A 15,983-nucleotide genomic window follows, 5' to 3' on the forward strand; every position below is an offset into this window, starting at 1 on the left:
CCACCCCCAGCCTCAGCCCATAGCCCGGGGAAAGGCACAGGACCTGAGTTGAGAAATCTAGAGAACAAAGCAGAGGTAAGACCCAGATGGTAATGTGGACACCAGTCAGGCACTCTGTCTGCCCCAGCCGGACAGGGCTGCCCTCCTGGGCATCTGGCTTCCTGGACCTGGGAGGCTGGGAGGGCGCTGGGGCTTTGAAACCACACCGGAGGGCGCGTGTCTGGTCGCGGGGACAGGTGCATACGTGCTGTATCTCGAGACAAGCGCGTGGGTGTTGTTACCTTGAAGCGGAGATGTGAAACAGCTGTGTGACAAGTGGGCGCACTAGTCCCTCCACCCGTGGCCATGCCCTTAAATGGATGGGGAGCGGGGGCTGTGGGGCCTTTGGTGAGGGAGCAGGGGACTTCCTGCCTGGTCTGTGTGGAGCCCTCCCAGAGCCCTCATCAGAGCCTCCAAAGTTCCCCGCACCCCTGCAGTGGACACCCCAAGATTAGGGCCTCAGATGCAGGTGAGCGGACCCGGGGTGTCGAAGCTCGAAACAGAAGAAAGCACGAGGCCAGGAACCGGTGACCCGGGTGGAGATGCCGGGATGGTTAGTGCTGACGACACAGCGCCCTCGTGAGGCGAGGTGGAGCACCAGCGAAAGTCAGGAGGGCCTGGGGTCGCCTCCTCCACTTTCCAGGGGTCCCCAAGAAACTTCCGCGGCCGGAAGCCCGGTTTGCGCCTCCGTAAGTCTGTAACCCCCCAATCCCTTGGCGTGCCTCTCCTCGCGTCCTCCTGGCCCCAACGATGAAGCCGCTGCGCCATAGCTTGCAGCACGCTCCCTGCGCGTCCCAGTAGCAGGACGGGAGCGAATGTCCAAGTCCTGCGCCTTTGCAGGATGTAGCGCGCTTAGCTCAGCTCCGTGACGCAGGAGGACCACAGCCGGTGCACACAGGGGTGCGGGACTGCTGGGGAGGCCAGAGAGGGGGGCCCGCAGGGAGTCCCGCCCTGCTCCCCTCCTCACCTGAGCGCCCCTTGCCTTTCAGACCTGCGCAGGCGCGGGAGCCGCAGCGCCAGGATGGATATGAACATGACACGGCCGGACAACGCCACCATCCTGATGCTGCGCGACCCGACCATCGCGGTGGTCCTGCCCGTCGTGTACTCGCTGGTGGCGCTGGTCAGCATCCCGGGCAACCTCTTCTCCCTGTGGGTCCTCTGCTGCCACATCGGGCCCAAGTCCCCGTCGGTCATCTTCATGATCAACCTGAGCGTCACGGACCTGATGCTGGCCAGCGTGCTCCCTTTCCAGATCTACTACCACTGCAACGGGAACCACTGGGTGTTCGGGGAGCTGCTGTGCAACGTGGTCACCGTGGCCTTCTACGCCAACATGTACTCGTCCATCCTCACCATGACGTGCATCAGCGTGGAGCGCTTTCTGGGCGTCGTGTACCCGCTGGCCTCCGCGCGCTGGCGCCGGCGCCGCTACGCCGTGGCCGCCTGCGCCTGCGTCTGGCTACTGCTGCTGGGCGCGCTGTCCCCGCTGGCGCGCACCGACCTCACCTACACCGTGGAGGCGCTGGGCATCGTCACCTGCTTCGACGTGCTCAAGTCCACCATGCTGCCCAGCGTGGCCATGTGGGCCATCTTCCTCTTCACGCTGTTCATCGTGCTGTTCTTCATCCCGTTCGTGGTCACCGTGGCCTGCTACACGGCCACCATCCTGACGCTGCTGCGCACCTCGGACCCGCATGGCCGCGGCCAGCGGCGCCGCGCCGTGAGCCTGGCCGTCGTGGTGCTACTGGCCTTCGTCACCTGCTTCGCGCCCAACAACTTCGTGCTGCTGGTGCACATGGTGAGCCGCCTGTTCCTGGGCGGCAGCTACTACCACGTGTACAAGCTCACGCTCTGCCTCAGCTGCGTGAACAACTGTCTGGACCCCTTCGTGTACTACTTCGCGTCCCGCGAGTTCCAGCTGCGGCTGCGGCGCTATCTGGGCTACGGGCGGCTGCAGGCTTGCAGCCGCAACACGCGCAGGGACACCCTGTTCTCCGCCCGGACGCTGTCGGCGCGCTCCATGTCCAGCGGCCACGGCGAAGGGCTCGACGGCCCCAGCCGGCCGTGCCTCCAGAGGCAGGAGAGCGTGTTCTGAGCCCCGCACCCCAGAGTGGGGGCGGGGGTAACGGCTGGAGACGGAGGGGACGGCCCTTCCCCGACGGCCTGCCTGCGGCTCCTACTGCCACATCCGCCACGGTGCACACGGAGAGGGTCCCCAGATAGGCTTGCTGCTCCTATGACGCATCCGCCCAGTGCGCACAGAGAGGGTCCCCGGGTGGGCTCGAGTCTGGTGTCGCAACACGGCCGCAGATCAACAAGACAGAACACCCCGCGGTGTAACAGGACGGGACGCAGCGGGCCAGGCCGACTGGCCCTGCTCCCTGAGGATGACGACCCAACCTGACAGAACATCTAGCCAGCCCAGCTGAGACCCCATGGACCCCCAACCTCCGCCTGCCTTGTTCTCTGTGCCTCCTGCTCTGGGAAGCCAGGGACACGTGCTGCTCCCCAGCCTGGTGGCTCCTGGACTTGCTGTTCGTACCAGCCTCAGTCACTGTGCGTGCTGGGATGCACCCCTACGAGGGCAGACGGGCCCCTCTGGCCTCTGTTCTTCCAGAGCTCACAGGTCCCCTGCACCCCGTGTTACCCGGTCCCCCCAGGAGCAACCATTGCAAGGCTTTCAAAGCGTTTGGTCACTCTGGTTCCTCCAGCCGCACAATCTACAAAGATGTCACAACTTACAAGGTCCAGACAGGAAGGACATCCATCCTGAAGGTGTGGGTCAGGCCCCCCATGCGGGTGGAGGGTCTCTAGGCACATGAGATGCTGCTGAGGCTGAGCACTGTGAAGGTCGATGGCCGTCCGCACCTTCTGCCGGGCTCCCGGACATGCTTCTGGGTCCAGCTGGCCCCGAGGTGCCCTCTGGCTAGTTTTCGGCCTCCTGCTCCCAGGCGAGAGCCCCTGAGTCACAAGCAAGGCCTCCCAGGGTATGAGGTGGCCTTGCGCACCTATCCTGACCCATGGCACCCTCTGGGACCCAGACACCCCGCAAGACCATGGACCCCAGATGCCTGGGGAAGGATCAGCGCCCGAGGCCCCTTTGTGCCTGCTGGCCGCCTCAGCATATGGGCAGGGACATCCTTGTCTCTTCCTGAGCCCAGGGCACATCTGGACCAGCCCAGACTCGTGTGCTGTTTCGGGAACACAAGGAACCCCATCTCCAGGGGGGTCTGGGGTGCCAAAACAGTGGGTTTCCAGGAGCCCGGGATTTGCCTGAAATAGCAGTTTGATACTTCGGTCATCACATAGGGCATGCACGGCCTCGGACTCCGGGACCTCCAGGGAGGAATGACTACGTGACAGGCAGCCTCCCCACGGCAGGTTCCATGTACGGAAGGAGAGTGATACCTGCCATCCAGGGGCCCCTGGGGGGAAGGGGGACTTGCTCCTGGTGTCACTGCTTCGGAAGGAAAACTGACACGGCTGTCCTCGAGCGAACAGTGACCCCAAGCCCGTGTCCACCCAGGACCTCAGAATGTGACCTGCTGGATCGGGGTGACCCTAAATCCAATGGCAGGTGTCCTTGTAAGAGACAGAAGAGAGACAGATGCAGAGGAGAAGGCACGTGAGGACGGAGGCAGAGATGGGAGGGGCATGCCCACCAGCCCAGGGACGCCAGGAGCCCCAGAAGCTGGAAGAGGCAGGAAGGACCCTGCCCTGGAGCCTCAGGAGGGAGCCCAGCCCTGCCCCGCCTGGATCTCAGACTGGTCTCCAGAGCTGGGAGGGGATTGATCCCTGTGGTTTTAAGTCTCCGGTTTGTGAGGGCCTCCCCAGGACGCATCATCTGGGCCACTCTGAAATTGCAAATTGGGTCATGGGACCCAATCTCTTGGCATGCAGGGCTCTCGGGACCCCTGCAGGGTCAGCCCTTGTGATGCCACAGAGCCTCCCCGAGAGTCCCCAACACATGGCCCCAGAGATTTCCAATGCCACCAATGCCTTTTTGCACACCGTCTCCAGATTTTTAGTTTTGGAACGGGCCTGCCAGGTGGACGGGGCTGGTGCTACCATCTCTGGAGCCCCAAACCCAGAGGCTCCCAAAGGCGGCTTGCAGAGAGAAGGCCTGAGTCCCAGCAGGTACTCCCCACCCACGGGCTCCTCAGTCCTCAAGACCACATGGCCGAGAGGTGACTTCTCTCCTCCTCCGCGTACACAGTGACATCCACACGTGGAATCTGAAAACGACATGGGAGGCCACCCTTCACAGAGACGCCTGTTCCGGGAGTAACTCGTTATGTGCTGCCCGGTATGTGCTGTGGACTCCGGAGGTTAGTGTATAATTGGGGACCCCAACACCAGCCTCTGGAGGCTCCAGTCCCCCTCCCTGTGCGTGGTCTTAGAATCAAACCCAGTTTCGTAGGTTTGCCTCGTGCCCGTGCTTGTCTGGGGTGTGCAGAGGCACGTGCAGGGGGAAAGTAGGTGAGTGCATGCTACGCTCGCCCTTGGGAAAGGAGAGTCAGCCTCCGGCGTCCCCTTGAAACCCTGCACGCCACGCCGGGGTTACACATAGTCATTGCCCACCGCCTTGCAGCTGGAACGTCCCCACAGGGGACAGCACCTGAGCACATGAGTCCTGAATGCCCAGGTGTGTGCCTGGAACTCAAAGTCACCATAGGAACCCTTCCGGGAGACCCCTTGAGACTCACCTGGAGAAGGATTTACCTGAGGGCACACAGGTGGCTCCACGAAGGCTGGCACGAGGGACCCGAACTCTGCAGGGAAAGAGCCCCAACCCGCCGCTCTTCCTGACTCTCCGAAGGCCAAACCCTAGAAAGCAACGTCGAGGCAGCAGCCGCATCCAGTCGGAAATCCTGAGCCCGCAAGATACCCCCAGGCACGCTCTGGGCGTGGGCCTCGGTGCGTCTGGTGCACAAAAGCTGTGAAAACCTCAAACCAGCCGCACAGAACACGGCGGCGGCCCGTGAGAAGCCGCAGACCCTGATTCTGGAGGAAGCCTGTCTGTGTAATATCTTCCTCCGCGGGATGTCAGGCCCCTGGAGCCCTCGGGGGACAGAGGGGACTGTCAGAGGGGTCACTGCCCAGCAGGCGGGCCGATCTCAGCGTGGGGTGTTAGCGGGAGGACGGGGGCTGCGATCACACCGGGTCCTTCCTGTTGCTGGGACTCCCAGAGCACAGGTCCCCGTTTCATGCCACCGTGTCTGTCCTATCGCCTGAAATCCCAGGGCTGGCCTTGGTCCTAGCTCCACACGCAAATAACGTTGTGTGCTCTGGGCGTGTGTGTGCGTGTGTGTGTGTGGGTTCCCCAGGAACCCGACCTGTTCACCTGTTACGGAGCCAATAAACGTAGACACGTGCATGGGTACATCCAGGTGTGAAGTTTTTAAAAAGCTGTGGTACCGGGATTCAGCGGCTGTCTGCATGTGGAGCGCCAGAGGCCCCCTGAGACACAGGACCCCTGATGCCAACCCTGAGTTTTCCCCACGCAGAAGGGGACTGCACTTCTCCTTCGGGCCTCTGAGACCCCGGCTTTCCAAAGACACGGACCATCTCGCTTTGAACCGCACGTACCCTCCAGCCAGACACCGGGGTCTGCAACGAGAAGACTGCGCACGGAGCGTGGATTCGGGTTCCTGGGAAGCACACGGCACGAATGGGGGCAGCACAACGCGGACGGGGCGTGCGGAACAATCAAGGATTTGTTGCCTCAGATGATGGAGCTTTTGAAAAGAAATCCTTTTTTGTAAGACGGACGCGTGTACGTACTCATGTGTCCGATGGTATGGAGTCTGAGGCTTTGCTTAAAACACTGGAACAAACAGATGCATCCACACGCGTTGGCACGCACCACATGTACCCATATTCACGCCGGTATGTGGGCATCCATCCATGTGTGCACACGTGCGTGCAAATGTGCACACAGCGTACCCATGTGCAGGCAGCAGGCATCCATCCGTCCGTGCACACACAGGCACACACCCGTCCATGCACACGATGTATCCGTAAGCACACATGAATACGTGTGGGCGCCCATGCATGTACACACACACACACACACGCGCACACACGTGTACATATATACACATGTACGCACCTGGGCGTGCCTACATGTGGGAGAAAACGGGAGAAGGCTGATCCCTGCTAATGCCTGAAGCTCGGGGAAGGGGCCGGGGCTTCCATTCTATAACGCTCTGTCCTTTAAGCATATTTGACAATATCTGTACCTTAATAACACGAGGCATGTCGGGAAATGTCACACAGAGACATCGACTTCTGCCCAGTGGCACTTCTCCAAACTGCTGAACGTGGAAGGAGCAAACATTCCCAACCCAGCTGTTCTGTTTTGTTTTTTTCTTCTCCTCCCAGTTATATTGCGGTAAAACACACACGCACAAAACTCACCATTTTATCCACATTTAAGTGTGCAGGTCAGTGATGTCACACACATTCACGGAGCTGTGCCACCGTCCCCAAGGTCTGTGTCCACCATCCTTCATCGAGTACAAGGGGAACTCTGACCCCACTAAACAAGAAGGCTCCTTCCTATCCCCCACCATCTGCCCCCGGTCCCTGTAAAGGCGATGCCACCAGGGGCCTCTTATACACGTGGGATCACAAAGTATTTGTCCTTTTGTGTCGGGCTTATGTCACTAACCATCATGTCCTCCAGCTTCGCCCACGTCACCGCCAAATCAAGGTACCATTTGCCCCCCACACGGCTCAGCCGCTTGGTAGTACGTTTGTAGAGGCCTCCCCGAGACACCACAGTGCAGCTGTGGGACATTTCCATCACCCCCAGAGGATGCCCGATGCCCGTTTTCTCCCCATCCCAATGGCCAGCCCCAAACCAGTGCCCACTACTGTTTCTGCTTCTCTGGACTTGTCCTTCCTGTCCCTGTGACATCACTGGGATCAAAGGGCACATGGGGTGTTGCCATACTGTCTATTTCTCAACAGGGCATTTCGGGGTTCATCCCGTGTGGTAATATATACCCTATTCTTCTCTCCTTGCTCCGTGGGCTGGGGGAGCGCCTCGTGTCCATCATGCCAGACAGAAGCCAAAGAGCCCCCCCTTAGGCAGATTTTGACCTCAATCTCCAGCAAAGGGTCCAATCGAAATACCCAAAACAACAGGGCTGAAGTAGCCAGGACATCGAGAACTCTGCCTCTGTCACGAGGTGCTGGGAACCTACTTCTACCCCGCCCTTTTTGCTCTTTCTGGAAAAGACCACCAAGAAAACACACCCCACAGTTAACCAAGACTTGAGAATGTCATCGTTATTTGGTCAACATACAAATTATTCAGATTCAGAATGACTTGGTTAAGAAAACTTCAGTGTTTGACCTTGGCGTGCTCTCTCTCACTCTCTCTCTCTCTTTTTTTAAGTCTGATCTCTTTGGAAATCTATGCGATTCTGCAAATGTCCATGAAGGTTTTTTTTTTTTTTTTCAATTGTCATGAAAATACTTCTAGGGTAGGATTCAATCCAAGTGAGGGCCCAGGGAGAGGGTCTCCAGACAAGGATAAGCTGTGTAATGGGTACGCTAGTTTCTGGGACTCAAGCATAAACCCCCCCACACAATGGGCAGCCATCAGAGGATAAACCCCACACCAGGGCGTCCCCTAGTCCATCACATGGGTGAGCTCCTTCATTCATCTCACTGGAATTGGGTAGGTGTTAGGCCCATTTTGCAGAGGAGCAAACTGAGGCAAAGAGAGGTAGAAGGACTTTTCTGGGGTCCCAGAGCTGGCAAGGAGGACACCCCGGGTTTGAAGCTGGCACCTGTCCCCAGAGGCTCATCCCACGTCTGTGGGAGCCCAGGCTGGGTTTGTAACTCCCGCCGAGAGTCCGTGGCTAACTCCCTAACCCAAGGCGTAGCCTGGCCCACCCAGCAGCCCTTCCTTGTGTCCACGCTTCTGCCGTGTAGATCACCCTCAGTGCAAGTGAAAAACCGTCAAAACACCAGCCAGCCTGTTCCCCCTACTCATCGTCAGCAGGCCCAACAAAGAAGGGTCTGGGTCCATGCCCACCACCCCGGCCCCCAGCTGCTCTGAGGATTCTGGGTCCTTGCGTCTGTATCACGACACAGGCTATGGGTGTCTAAACCTCCTTTGAGCCCCTATCCCATGCCTCATGGGAGATCAGCCAGCACGGAACATGAAGGGGGAAACATGAGAAGGAACAATGCCATCAAAATACATCATAGGCTGTCACGTTGAAGTATGTGTGTGCCACATGTATACAGACACAGCACATACATACATGTATATATGTGCAATACAGGTTTATATGCATGTGTACATACTCTTCTGGGGACACTTATGGTGGTCACAACGGGGGGGGGTGCGACTGGCATGTGGGAGATAGAGACGGGGACACCTACAGTGTAGCACCTGCAGTACCCAGGAAGCCCTGGGTCAGAGTCATGCAGCCCAAGATGTCAACAGTGCCCAGGCTGAGAATCCTGGACCAGGCATGAGAGACTATCTATCCATCCACCTACCCATCCATCCAACCATCTATCATCCATCTATCTATCCATCCATCTATCCATCTATCCATCCATCCATCCATCCATCTATCCATCCATCCATCCATCCATCTATCCATCCATCCATCTATTCATCATATGTATCTATCCATCCATCCATCCAACCATCTATCATCCATGTATCCATCCATCATCTATCGATCCATCCATCCATTCTTCTATCCATCTACACAACCATGTATCATCTATCTATCCGTCCATCCGTCTATCTAACCATACATCCAACCATCTATCAATCCATCGATCCATCTTATCTATCCATACCCACCTATCATCTATCTACCTGTCCGTCCGTCCGACCATCCATCCATCCGTATCTATCCATCGTATCTATCTATCTATCTATCTATCTATCTATCATCTATCGACCTACCTATCTACCTATCATGTCTATGGTCAGGGTTGTCAACTAAGGGCTATTCTGTCCGCAGGGGACCCCGCGGCAATGTCTGGAGAGACCTGGGATGGTCACAACTCGAAAGGAAGCCACTGCCATCTAGCGGCGCAAACTGGGCTTGCCGCGGGACACCGTGGTGTGCGCAGGTCGCCCCGACTTGCCCCCCAAATGTCAGCAGTCCGGAGGCTGAGAAGCCCCCCACAGTTCGCAGGACAGGTCTCCCTCTCTCTCTCCCTATCTACTACCTGTTTACCTGTGTCAACCGAGGGCCAGTCTGCAACGCCCCCTGCCCCGGGAACCCCCATCTCTGCCCACTGCCTCTCGGGGAACACCTGTGTCTCAGGGACCCTCACCTCCACGCCCCACTGTGCTCTCGGGGACCCCATCTCCCCCCCTCCGCCGTGCCCCTGAGACCCCATCTCCGCACCCCCATGTCCGCACCCCGTGCCGCGCTGTCAGGGACCCCCATCTCCGCACCCTCCGCCGTGCCCTGGGGCCCCCATTTCCGCACCCCCCCCATTTCCGTACCTCCTCCCGGAGACACCCTCACCTCCACGCCCCACTGTGCTCTCGGGGACCCCATCTCCGCACCCTCCGCGGTGCCCCAGGGACCCCCATCTCCTCACCCCCTCCACCACCTCCCGGAGACGCCCCCATCTCTGCGCCCGCCCCCACTGCCCCCAAGGGGTGCCGGGACATCGGGTTCTCGGAGATCGTCCGCAACGACCTCCCCCCAGCCCCTCGGCGGGCGCAGCTGGTTTTGGGGCGCGGGGTGGAGGGGACGCGCAGCCTGGGGTCCGGAAGGGGAAGGCAGGGGCGGGGCTCTGGCGGGCGGGGCGGGGCGGGGTCTGGGCGGGGCGTCGAGCGGGCCGCGGCCGCGTTGGGGGCGGGGCCTCACTCTGCAGAGCAGCGCGGCGCAGGGCGGGGCTCCGGCGGGCGGGGCGGGGCGGGGCCTGGGCGGGGCGTCGAGCGGGCCGCGGCCGCGTTGGGGGCGGGGCCTCACTCGGCCGATGTGCGCGGCGCAGGGCGGGGCTCCGGAGGGCGGGGCGGGGCCTGGGCGGGGCGTCGCGCGGGCCGGGGCTTCGTTGGGGGCGGGGCCACACTGGGTCCGGAGCGCGCGGCGCGGGCGTGGGGATCCGGCTGCGGGTCCGGCTGCGCGCGGGGTGCGCGGCGCGGGGTTCGGGGCGCCATGGTGCTGAGCCCGGTCATCGGGAAGCTGCTGCACAAGCGCGTGGTGCTGGCCAGCGCCTCCCCGCGCCGCCGGGAGATCCTCAGCCACGCGGTGAGCGAGCGGCCTGCGCAGGGCCTGGGGCTGGGGTCTGCGGCGGCGCCGGGCGCCGTGAGTCTGGTGCCTCCGGGTCTGCGGACCTGGGGGACTGGAGCCGTGCGGAGGAGGGTGAGGGGGTCTGGGACCAGGCGCCTACTGACCTGGGCACCTGGGGGGCCTGGAGCCTGAGGGCCTGGCGATCTGGGGCACCTGGGGCCTGCGCCGGGAGGTCTGGTGACCTGGGGCTCTGCTCACTGAGGACCTGGTGTTCCGGGGGGTCGGAGCTGGGGATCTAGTGATCCCGGGACCTGGTGATCTGGGGACCTGGTGACCTGGGGGTCTGAAGCTGGCGATCTGGTGATCCCGGGACCTGGTGTTCCGGGGGGCCTGGAGCTGGGGATCTGGTGATCCGGGGACCGGTGGATCCGGGGGTTTGGAGCTGGGGTCTGGTGATCTGGGGCTCTAGTCACTGGGGAACTGGGCCCCGAGACTCTGGTGATCTCGGGGAGTGAGGCACCTGGTGATAGGAGCTCTGGTACTGGGGCTTTTGGTTCTGCGGTGGAGGCATGGGAGAGGGGTTGGGAAGCCGGAGACCTATTGACCTGGGGGCCCGGGGCTTGGGGCAGGGGTCTGGAGACCTGGGAGGTGGGGAGGTCAGGGGGGCAACTGTGGGGGGAGGTGTGGAAAGGGGAGGTCTTGGTGACTGGGGGATCTAGTGATTGGGATCCTGGTGCCTGGGGGCCTGTTCCTAGGGGCTTGGGAACCAGGAGCCTAGTGAAAGGAAGGGACTGGTGCCAGGTGGTCTGGTGTCCAGGTTCATGGTGACCAGAGACCTCGTGACCCAAGCAGGTGGTCTGGTGACTGGTCCCTGGAGCCAAGGGCCCTGGTCACCCAGAAGGGCCCGGTGCTGGGGGCTTACTGACCAGACCAGCTGGGCTAGTGCCAGGGGTCCTGGTGACCCTGGGACCCATTGACTGGGGTCTAGCGACCTGTGGCTCAGGCCGGGAGCTGGGGGCTGCAGGCTGGGGAAAGTGGGACTCTGTGTGATGGGGGAACAGGGCTCTGCAGACCGGGGTCTTTGTCAGAGCTGTGGCATAGTGATTGAGGGTCCCAGGGACTGACGGTAGTAGCAGTCTGCATGGTCTGAGAACGGAGTCTTCAGGCCAGGCTGAGTGGCCGAGAACCTATTGGCCGGGGCGTGGGGGCGGGGGGCAGGTTTCTGGGCCAAGGCCATGTCTGTGCCTGACCTGTGTCCATCCTGGAGGTGGTAGTGGGGGACGGACAGAGCCAGAGTAGAGGGGACGTGGTTTCCATGGGGACGCCCTGTCTGGGGGGCAGGGGTACTGGAGATAGGAGGAGGGGTTGGGGTGGGTACAGACCAGAAGATGGCTCACAAGGCGATCCAGGGAAAACGGGGTATAGGAGGCCAAGGACCAAGGGGGGCCCCTCAGAGAGGTGTGGGGAGGGATGGTCAGAGCTCTGACCAGGGGAGCTCTGTTGGGGGGGGCACTGCCCAGAGGTGGGGGGAGTTTGACCCTTTGCGTTCAAGGCCCACATTCCTGTTCCCACAAACTCCGGGGTGTCACTGCTCGACCAGCTCCCCACAGGGGACTGCCTTGCCTGTCCACACATGTTTGGGGACTGCTATCAGTCCTCTGTGGCATTTTGTGCAGGTGGACGTTTTCAGCTGTTTATCCACCGTGGGATGAAATGCCGGCCTCAGGGACACCCTGGCAGCCCTTTGACCCCACAGAGCCTCACAACCCAGTGCCCTAACCAATCTCTCCTGCTGGCTTCTGTGTACTGATGTCTCCCCAGCAGGTCCGCTGGGCCCCAGCCAGCCCCCGCGCCTCCCCAGCCAGCTGGGAGTTGGCACTGGTCAGCGTTTGGCATCTTCCTGGCACGTGGCAAAGGCCACCTGTACTGTAAGTCGGGCGCCCTGCTGCTCAGCGTCCTTGGGTTCTTCCTGCCAACCCTCAAGACCCCGATCTCCCCTTTTCCAGGGTCTCCGGTTCGAGGTGGTTCCTTCCAGGTTCAAAGAGAAGCTTGATAAAGCGTCCTTCCCCACGCCTTATGCCTATGCCATCGAAACAGCGAAGCAGAAGGCCCTGGAGGTCGCCAGAAGGATGCATCAGGCAAGGGTGCTCTGCTCCTGCGTCTTCACAGAATTCTCTTGCTGGGACGGCGGTCTCAGGGTCTCCGTGCACATGCCGTCCATAAACGCCATTTACTGTATCGTATACAATTATGGTAGCTCATCTACCAATGAGTGTTAACAATGTAACGTGCTCTTATAATTAATATAACAGTATCTTTGATATAACATGGTTCATATCCGTCTGTTACTCTGTAACATGCTATTGGGATTAACAGAGTGGTGCCATTTACCATAAAAAAATTAACATAGCTTGGGGTGCCTGGGTGGTTCAGTGGGTTAAGCCACTGCCTTTGGCTCAGGTCATGGTCTCAGGGTCCTGGGATCGAGCCCCACATCGGCTCTCTGCTCGGCAGGGAAACTGCTTCCTCCTCTCTCTCTGCCTGCCTCTCTGCCTACTTGTGATCTCTCTCTCTCTGTCAAATAAATAAATAAAATCTATAAAAAAAATTAATGTAGCTCATCTATTACTATGGGCTACTATGTAAAATACTATTACAATTAACCTAATAGTATCATTTATAATAAAGAATGAATATAGGGGTGCCTGGGTGGCTCAGTGGGTTAAGCCGCTGCCTTCGGCTCAGGTCATGATCTCAGAGTCCTGGGATCGAGCCCCGCATCGGGCTCTCTGCTCTCTAGGGGAGCCTGCTTCCTCCTCTCTCTCTGCCTGCCTCTCTGCCTGCTTGTGATCTCTCTGTCAAATAAATAAATAAAATCTTAAAAAAAAAAAAAGAATGAATATAGATTACGTACTACTGTGTATTACTATACAAGTAATCTTGTGGATAACATAACAGCATCCCTCAAAATAAATGAACAGACCTGAACTATTCTTTTTTTTCAGACCTGAAGTATTCTTATACATTACTATGTAATACAGTGTTGTGATGAGTATAAGAGCATCACTCACGGTACAGAATTAACGGACCTAAAATATTACCATATAAAACTATATGATACGTTATTGCAGTGACTGTTATGTCATTATTTATGACACAAAATTAACAGACCTGGACTACTCCTGTTACTATATAATACGGTGTTACCATGAGGACAACAGTATCACTTACGACGTAGAATGGACATAGCTTAACTATTACTATACGATATGCTATTAGTGACAAGAACAGCATCATTTATGATACAGAATTAATGTCCATTGTTATTGCTAAGTGTTACAATCCCCTGTTGCATTTAACGTAACAACAAATGCACGGTACTGAATGCTGTAAGAAGTATTGATAGAAATAAGCAAGTGTTGATCAACTGATTTTCGACAGTGGAAAAGTTAATATTTACGTACAAGCTAAGTTCAAGGTTCCATACAGATCCCCGATGACCGTGAATTTTCTACTTGGATTTATTTTATTGTCCAGTGTATTGACCAAGTTTCAACTTCTGTTGAGTGGGCCAGAAAACACCGGCTTTGTCCTTAATTCAGGATAGCTTGGGGAGGATTTGGAGTCACGTTCATGTCCTTGTTCGGGACATTGAGGACAACCACGTCTTAGTTTCTGAAGTGAGAGTGGCCTCGTGCCCACCCGTCACCCCATCAGGGTATTTGTGGAAGACCCATAGGGACGTCGTTTCTAAAGCTGGGTTCGGATTTCTTGCAGAAGGACCTCCGGGCCCCCGACGTTGTCATCGGAGCGGATACCATTGTGGTGAGTCCCCCCTCGGGGCCCCCGTTCTGGCCTCCAGTTTGGTTTGTGTGTGCTTGGTGACCAAAGTCAAGGTGCGGATGGTGAGATCCAGCTGAGTGAGAGTGAATTCCTCCCTGGTTCTCTTGCAGACCATCGGGGGGTTGATTCTGGAGAAGCCGGTGGACAAGCAGGACGCATACAGGATGCTTTCCAGGTCGGTGCAGACGGTCATCCCCCTGAGAACAGCACTGGGGCAGGTCTGGAGCAGGGCCAGTGGGGTCTGTGCCTGGGGAGGGGTCTGTGCACAGCCTACCTGGCCACCCTCCCGGCTGTCCGTGTGTCCATGAGCTCTTATTCCTGGTCTCCTGTCCTACTTCTGAGTGGTGGTCTCCCCCTGCCCACCTCCGTGTGCTTGGCTCTCCCCACGAGCTCTGCTCGGGCTACAGGCAGATGGCCAGTCTCCCTCCGGGCCGGACATGCTCAGCCTCTACCTCAGGGCGCCTCAACCCCGGGGCCGTGCCGTGCGCCGTGCACCGTGCACCCATGTTTCACTCTGCTGCAGGACAGCAAATGGACGGCTGAGAGCAGGGTGGCGGGCATGTGCCACAGAGCACGGCTCTGGCAAGGGGGACACAGTCATGCCGATTACATCTTGCAGGTTGAACGGGAAAGAGCACAGCGTGTTCACGGGTGTCGCCATCGTCCACTGTTGCACCACAGGTACAGCACCGCTGGCCTCCTCCCCAGGCCCTGGCCACTGCGGGCGGAACCGGTGTCCCTGCAGACCTGCGCCCTCCCTCCTGCCTCAGGGAGTGGGGGCTGCACAGAGGCCTCGGAGCACCTGACAGAGATGGGTTCGCCCGCCCAGTGTGACCCACGCAGGTGCTTCCCTCCAGACCTTCCGGTCCGGAAGACAGAGAGGGCTGGCTCACGCCGGCCAGCCGGAAATCACAGCAGGCCAAAGAAGGTTTTTTTAAAAAGGACCGAAACCCCGAGGATTGTCTGCAAAAGCTGCTTTGCATAATGTGCCCCGAGGGCCGTGCGGGGGCTTTCCAGCCCCACAGCCAAGGCCTCTGGGCCAGCCCTGAAGTTCTGTTTCTTTTCTTTTCTTTTCTTTTTTTTAAGATTGTATTTATTTGATAGAGAGATGCATTGAGGGAGGGAACACAAGTAGGGGGAGTGGGAGAGGGAGAAGCAGACTTCCTCTGAGCAGGGAGCTGGATATGGGGCTCGATCCCAGGATGCCGGGATCAGCTGAGCTGAAGTCTGACTGTTAATGACTGAGCCACCCAGGGACCCCCCCACCCCCACCCCCACCCCGAGATTCTGTTTCTGCAGGAAAACCCAAGGCCCCATGCTTGTCTGCGGGTTGGGCTTGCAACATTCTTCACTCCCCAAACCCCAGGTCTGGGTCTGCAGGTTGCAACTTTTTTATCCCCCAAACTTCGTTATCCACACCCCCCCCCCCTCAGCCAGAGGCCATCAGTATAACAGGTGGTGTGCCCAGCAGCAATGGCCTGAGGCCATCAGTACAGTGACTGGAGGGGCCAGCAGAAATGGTCTGAAGTCACCAATATAATGGGTGGTGGAGCCAGCAGCAATGGTCTGAGGCCATCAGTATAATGGCTGGAGGGGTCGGCAGCAATGGCCTGGGGCCATCAGCATTACATCTGGAGGGACCAGCCGCAATGGCCTGGGGCCATCAGTATAATGGTTGGAGGAGCCAGCCGCCAAGGCCTGGGGCCATCAGTATAATGAGTGGAGGGGCCAGCAGCAATGGACTAAGGCCGTCAGTGTAGCTGGGGCACGGCCAGCAGCTATGGTCTGAGGCCATCAGTATAGTGGACGGGTCAGCTCAAGCCACTGTCACAGAACCACACCGACGGACAGGACGGCTTCACCGAC

At 58.7% G+C, this 15,983-nt stretch overlaps 2 protein-coding genes across 4 annotated transcripts in view; both read left to right on the forward strand.

Annotated features, from left to right (window-relative positions):
• LOC111157187 (purinergic receptor P2Y8) overlaps positions 1-3,769 on the forward strand; it is a 40,456-nt gene extending 36,687 nt beyond the window's left edge. For 2 of the 3 annotated variants that reach the window (XM_022518473.1, XM_022518475.1), the window contains exon 2: positions 1,029-3,769. In XM_022518473.1, coding sequence (XP_022374181.1) covers positions 1,061-2,137 — 1,077 coding nt within the window. In that variant the 5' untranslated portion in view covers positions 1,029-1,060 and the 3' untranslated portion in view covers positions 2,138-3,769. Of the gene's footprint in view, positions 1-33; positions 76-1,028 lie in introns of those variants that run through there. The other variant, XM_022518474.1, reaches the window with a different exon arrangement.
• A 6,382-nt stretch (positions 3,770-10,151) lies between these two features.
• Positions 10,152-15,162, forward strand: LOC111157158 (N-acetylserotonin O-methyltransferase-like protein). Its single transcript, XM_022518426.1, has 5 exons — positions 10,152-10,292; positions 12,281-12,412; positions 14,052-14,099; positions 14,228-14,292; positions 14,737-15,162. Exons 1-5 carry the CDS (start codon positions 10,200-10,202, stop codon positions 14,921-14,923), a joined length of 525 nt encoding a protein of 174 aa, XP_022374134.1. The 5' UTR covers positions 10,152-10,199; the 3' UTR covers positions 14,924-15,162.
• The last annotated feature ends 821 nt before the right edge of the window (positions 15,163-15,983 follow it).

Source organism: Enhydra lutris, unplaced genomic scaffold (assembly GCF_002288905.1).
Source record: "Enhydra lutris kenyoni isolate GAN:26980312 unplaced genomic scaffold, ASM228890v2 scaffoldscaffold52, whole genome shotgun sequence".
In the NCBI taxonomy this organism is placed as follows: Eukaryota; Metazoa; Chordata; class Mammalia; order Carnivora; family Mustelidae; genus Enhydra; species Enhydra lutris.